This window comes from Thrips palmi, unplaced genomic scaffold (assembly GCF_012932325.1).
Source record: "Thrips palmi isolate BJ-2018 unplaced genomic scaffold, TpBJ-2018v1 HiC_scaffold_16, whole genome shotgun sequence".
In the NCBI taxonomy this organism is placed as follows: Eukaryota; Metazoa; Arthropoda; class Insecta; order Thysanoptera; family Thripidae; genus Thrips; species Thrips palmi.
In genome coordinates, this window is record NW_023144625.1 from 1,206,371 (window position 1) to 1,212,786 (window position 6,416).

At 37.2% G+C, this 6,416-nt stretch overlaps 1 protein-coding gene across 1 annotated transcript; it reads left to right on the forward strand.

The window, feature by feature from the left end:
* The first annotated feature begins 927 nt into the window (after positions 1-927).
* LOC117642360 lies at positions 928-2,610 on the forward strand. The gene has a single exon (XM_034380445.1). The coding sequence runs from the start codon at positions 928-930 to the stop codon at positions 2,608-2,610; it is 1,683 nt and encodes a 560-aa protein (XP_034236336.1).
* The last annotated feature ends 3,806 nt before the right edge of the window (positions 2,611-6,416 follow it).

A 6,416-nucleotide genomic window follows, 5' to 3' on the forward strand; every position in this document is an offset into this window, starting at 1 on the left:
GGGTCTCACATCACACTTTCATAGGCTAAGATGAAAAGTACTGTTTTCACTAAATTTCACTAAATTTCCCAAAATGGTATTGGCCATAACTCTGGGAAAAATGATTTTAAAAAAAAATCCTCTTAGAGAGGTTCCTTTGGGGCCCCAATGCATCGATTAAAAGTGGTTTGGACCGAATCCATCGACCTCAAAAACAGACCATCGTCGATTCGGCGGAGAATGACCCTTATTTAATATCAATTCATTGATATTTCGCACCATTCCTTTTAACTTTTTTTCTTTACTTCTTGTTTTAACTTCAGAATCGTGTTTAGATGACCCTAAAACCCCCAGATACGAATTTTCATGTACCTATCGCGACATTTTTCTTGTCGAAAGCGGTCATTCCGCCCACTGTGTGGCGGTATCTGTAGTGAACGAAACGCGATTTTGCCGCTGCGCGCTCACACAAATCGGCCAAGAACTTCCGTTTGCGCAGCTATGCGCAGCTTATTTTTTGCTCGTTTTTTACACCCTCATTTCAAAATTTAGGTTAATGTGAAGAGAACGAGTATTGTGCTCAAAATCGGTTTTTGTTAGCTACATGATTCAACTCGCTATGCACACAAGGAAAACCATATGTAATGTACTCATTTGAAAGATCAAAGCCTCCTCTTTAAGGCGTAAATGAAGTATTTTTCATTTCACTATAAAAGTTTTTGAGCAAATGAAGATTGAAAATGTTTATTAAAACTGGCTGGTGTCTAGTAATGAGAGGTTACAACACTTCGTTTTTTCGTGCTATGTCTTAAGGAATATTCGAATGTTTCAAACTTCTCTAGAGAAAAGGGTTATGGTGGGGTACTAATTCTTGTAAATAAAGAAATTGAAAAGTATACATATTCTAGTCAATCAATCTGTGATAGCTCGATAGAGCATGTAATTGAAATGGCTGCTGTCAAAATACGGCACCCCAACATTATTCTGAATATTGTAGGGATATACAGACCCCCAACAAATGATAATGTGATGAACTTTGATTTGGCATTAGACACATTACAGAATGTCTTATTAGACTCAACTCAAACTAAAACGGTAATCTGTGGTGATTTTAATATTGATGCACTATCTGATAATGATAGAGCTAAATCTTTTAATGAATTAATAGAAGCAAGTAATTTTAAACTGATGTTTAGGGAACCAACTAGGGTAACCCAAACTACAAAGACATGTATTGATAATATACTTATAAATTTTAGTGAAAAAATTTCTGATCATATGACGATAGAAAATTATGATCCACACATATCTGATCATAACGTACAGATTCTAAAATTTCAATATGCAAATGAAAAGAATCAAAAGAAAGTCCAAATTGAAACAAGAAAAATTAACGATAGTACTATAGAGCTTCTAAATGTGGAATTATCAAAGGAAACATGGGAAACTGTCTTTCAGAGTGGGGATACTGATATTGCCTATAATGAGTTTATAAGTATTTTTGAATATCATTTTAACAGGCTCCGCCCAAAAATCTCCAAAGAAGTAAAAAAATTTAATGAAAAACCTAAATTTGTATCTAAAGAGACCTATGAATATAAAAATACTTTGGATACCATTAATCTTGCAATCAAAAATAATATTGGGGATACCTCTGCTCTAAATGAAATACGGAAGGAGGTAAGAAAAAAATACAGAAAGCAGGTCAATAAAGATGCTAAACAATCAAATAGCCAAAGAATCAACAATTCTAACAATGTAACCAAGGAGACTTGGAAAATAATAAATGAATTAAAAAAAACTGATAAAGGTTACAAGAATATAAATGTCACACTGAACATTAATGATCAAAAGATAGATGACCCTAAGAGTGTTGCTAATGCCTTTAATGATCACTATTTAAATGTACCTATTGAAATATGTAACAGTCTTGATAAAGAACAGTTTGATCTTGATAGTATTGGTAGTTTCCATAAGTCAATCTTTCTGAAACCAACTAGTGACCAGGAAGTCGAAAAAATAGTTAGAAGTCTGAAAAGCTCAAGTTCTGCTGGTAATGATGAGGTATCTAACATAATTATTAAAAACTGCATAGGAAATATCTTGGCTCCACTTGTACATATTTGCAACATAGCTATGAGAACTGGGAAATTCCCTTCTAAAACTAAAGACTGTATTGTCAAAACTATACATAAAAGTGGTGCTACTGATAAACCAGGTAACTATAGGCCTCTAACAATCACATCTTCTTTTTCAAAAGTATTTGAAAAAATACTTCTGGATAGGATTGAACCCTTCCTCAGAACAAATAACTTAATAAATGAATATCAATTTGGCTATAAAAAAGGAAAATCTACAATTGATGCTGTTACTTATGCAGTGGATATTATATCTAAGGCAAAATCAGATAAAGAAGTAACTATAGCAATTTTCCTGGACCTAAGCAAAGCCTTTGATTGTGTCAGACATGACTTATTATTTGAGATACTCTACAGGAATGGCCTGAGAGGAAATGCATATGAAATTATGAAGAGCTTTCTCATTGATAGGAAACAATGCGTTGAGGTACAACACTTTGATATAGACTCAAAAGTAAAGAGAGTAAAATCTGATTGGAAAACAGTGTTATAGTGTAGCAGTGTAAGGGACTTGGAGGGAAAAGGGAAGTCAGGGGTCTCGTCGAGACGGAAGGCTCTGTATTATCAGTAGGTGACCGTGTACAGAATGGTAGCGGACGTCTGGCGACGCGCTCTTATATTACAGATGCAGAAGAACATAAGGAAGAACAGTAGTGGAGAGTGGGGGTGCACGGCCAATGGTATTCAGCGGCCAGGGTATTAAGGGGAAGAACAAAAGGAAGAAAGGGTTGGAGGTCCTGGCCAGGATCACTAGGGCAGTGGTTAAAAAACAAGGGAATGACTGCAAGTAAGCTGTGCCTAGGTTATGTTCTCCATTGTTTCATATCATAACAACAGTTAAATATAATGTACCGCAGGGCACTGTGATTGGTCCCTTTCTTTTTCTGATTTATATAAACTGTCTTGAGGTTTTCATAAGAAACTTGGGAGGAAAAGCGGTCTTATATGTCGATGACACAAATATAATTATTAAAGGTGATAGCCTTAATGAAATTCTTGAAACTGCAAAATCCATTGTAAATAAGGTAGCCAAACTTTTTACTTCTCTGAACCTTGCTATAAATTGGTCAAAAACATATGCAATGATCTTCAATAATAGTGATGATATTGAAAAGATAGACGTTGATGGCGGTGAGATCAAAATAGTCAAAGAGGTAATCTTTCTAGGGCTGACATTAACTAATACCCTTAAATGGCGTACCCATATTGAGAAGTGCATAAGAAAATTAAATAAGGGTCTCTACTGTATTACCCAGGCCAAGCAAACACTTAATAGATCTGAAGTACTACTTGTGTACAATGCTAATTTTCATTCTCACTTAATGTATGGGGCTCTTATCTGGGGAAACCCTACATGTGCCACTGGGATTACTAATTCTATCTTCAAAAAACAAAAAAAGGCTATAAAAATTATAATCTATGGGTATGCGGGTAGAAGAAAATCCTGCAGAGGACTATTCAAACAACTTAATATTTTAACGTTTCACTCTATTCACCTATATCAATGTTTCAAACATGCTAGATTTGGAAACTGTAAATTAGTTGGTGACAGTCATGGATATTCAACAAGAAATAAAAATAATCTGGCAAGGGAACATACTAGTAATACGGCAGTCACTGACCATGCTGCTCAAGCATATAATGCGCTTCCGAGGTATCTAAAAGAAATTCAAGATAATGATAAATTCCTAAAAAATATTTGACCTGAATATTATGCAGCTCTTATAGTTCTCCCTGGGTACTGGGGTAACAGGCTTCGCTATCGCTCAGCCAATAAAGTTGTCTCTTTCCTGCCGTCTTTTAAGTGTTTTTTTGCTGAAATGACCAAACGGATAGAGATAGAAAGCTGAATTTTGGTGTTGGGCGAGCCAAGGACATGCCTAATGGCTCTGCAAAATCTCAGTCAGATCGGTCGAGCCGTTCAGGAGAAGTGCACGCACACACACACACACACACACACGTAAATGGGTCTATGATGTGCTCCAACAGATATTGAGGTAATAAAAGAAAGGTCCTCCAAACGAATTCTTTCTTTCATTTTGCCTTCAAATAAGAAGATCCATTAGTCGACGGCAAAATTACACATGTTGAAAAAGGGTCAAATAGATACAAGAAACCAAAACTAAAATTGCACAATTAGAAGACACAATAATTGTCTTCTTATCTGTTTGTGAAACTTTAAAAAATATGGTTAGTGATAATCCGATATAAGAAGCCTTAAAGTTCGACGATTCCTCGTTGAGAACCCAACTAAAAGCTCAACACTAATCTGTTTGCCGTGTTTAAGAAACTTTTAAAAAATATGGTAATAGATAAACCGATACAAAAAGCCTTAATGTTAGACGATTCTTCATTGAGAACTCAACTAAAAGCTTAACACCCATCTGTTTGTCATGTTTATGAAATTTTAAAAAAATATGGTAAAAGATAAACCGATGCTAAAAGCCTTAAAGTTCGACGAGAATATAACAAAAAGCTTAGGACCAAAATCAATGGCACACAATTAGAACAGATTTATCGCCCAAACATTTCGACCTGTCACATGTCTGGTTGGACGGCAACAGGTATAGCAAGACTGACTTACCGAAACAAAGGTAGGTTTACGCCAGACCACGCCTTGTCGTAACAGGCTTCGCGATGTCTCGCGGCCTGTTCCTCCAATCCGCGCCTGGCGTACCTGCCTTGGCCTGCGGCGGCGCTAGCTTGCCTTCGGCGGGCATTGGCTTGCCCATCGTTGGTTACCTCTTGTTGCTTGCTGGGGGGCGGACCCCCTTCTTTCTAGATGCCCCCCAGACCCCTTACCTTCTCGACAGAAGTGATCTGCCTGTAGAAAACTCGATTTTTCGCCGTTTTTAAGGTGTTTTTCGGTTATTAAATCTGAACCAGTTGAGCTAGGATAGTGAAATTTCGCGTGTGCCGAGCCAAGAACATACCTAATAAGCCTGCAAAATCTCGGCTACATCGGCAGAGCCGTTCAGGAGGAGTAGTGCACACCCACACACAGACAGGCAAAACTTTTCGACCGCACTGGAGTAACGGGCTTCGCTATCGCTCAGCCAATAAAATGCAACATCGTACATGGAGAAGTAAACAGCTTCTTGGTTCTAATTTCTTCATTTAGCTGTTAAGGGGGGGGTAAAGTGAAATTTCGAGTTTTTTCATGTTTTTTCAGCCTTCTATTCTTAGATATTGGTCACCCTGACATGAAAATGGACATCACCATTGGATTCTCCATGCCTTTTTACCATTTTACCATCTTTGGTTGCGGGTCTGGTGGCACTTTTTGAATTTTCGCAAGCATTTTACATTTAGTCCATATTTGGGTTTTAATCCTTGCGCGCAGGATTTCAATTCCAAATGTTGTCCCAAAAATCTGACGGAGTTGCCACATCTTTTTATGGTCAAAATGAAGAAGACAAGGGAGCCGGATTTCAAAAACATGTTTTCTTTCGGCATTAATCTTAAAAACTAGAATCATGACTGTTTTTATGCCGCTTTTGGACATTCATTGACCTGTATCTAAAGATTGAGACACAATTTTGAAAAAAACTCTCCCTTGCCTTCTAGCTATTTGAACACTGGTCATTTTAAGCTGTCGCACAACATTCTACCTCTTGTGGTCTCCGAGATATCCTGCGCGCAAGGTAAAAAAAAAATATACCGAGAAAAACCGGTTTAAAGTTAAAGGGCCTAACCTAACCTCACAGTGATTCTACGAATTAAAAGCTCCCTGTGCCTATTTAACGGTGCTGTGGGTCGAAATATGGTCAGGTTTGGTTGTACCAAGGCCCAAAGAGTCGAAAAAAAGCAAAAACCGAAAATCGATTTTCTTCACTTTACCCCCCCCCTTAAGCTCCTTTAATTTTGTTACAATATTAATTGTTTAAGTTAAAATGTAAAATGAACCAAGACTATCATGATAAATTTGGTAATCTCTGGTCTGTTATGAGTTGATTGTTTGGCTGCATGACACTAATAAAAGTGAATGAAGAATCACAATACTCTTTTTTACATCACTGTTTGAACATGTTGAATAGCACTAATGCTCCAAGAGATAGTGGTTGGATTTTGAGTTTTTCTCGTCTTGCCTCATATTTGGCAATAGAGTATTCTAGTCGTCACCGATCGAAGAACAAGAAGAAGAACAAAGCCGGAACTGGCCCCGGCAACATAACCTCCCAAACGTCTCTGAGTGGGCTAGTTTCTGAGTTTTCTGTGTCGAATCTCTTTCAAAAGCACTTTCGTTTGTTTCAAACACTTTTTGACTCAGGAAATAAAAATATTTGTCGACATTTCTCG

Coding starts and splice junctions, on each gene's coding strand:
- LOC117642360 (XM_034380445.1), top strand. CDS start 928: ATGGCTGCTGTCAAAATACGGCACCCCAACATTATTCTGAATATTGTA.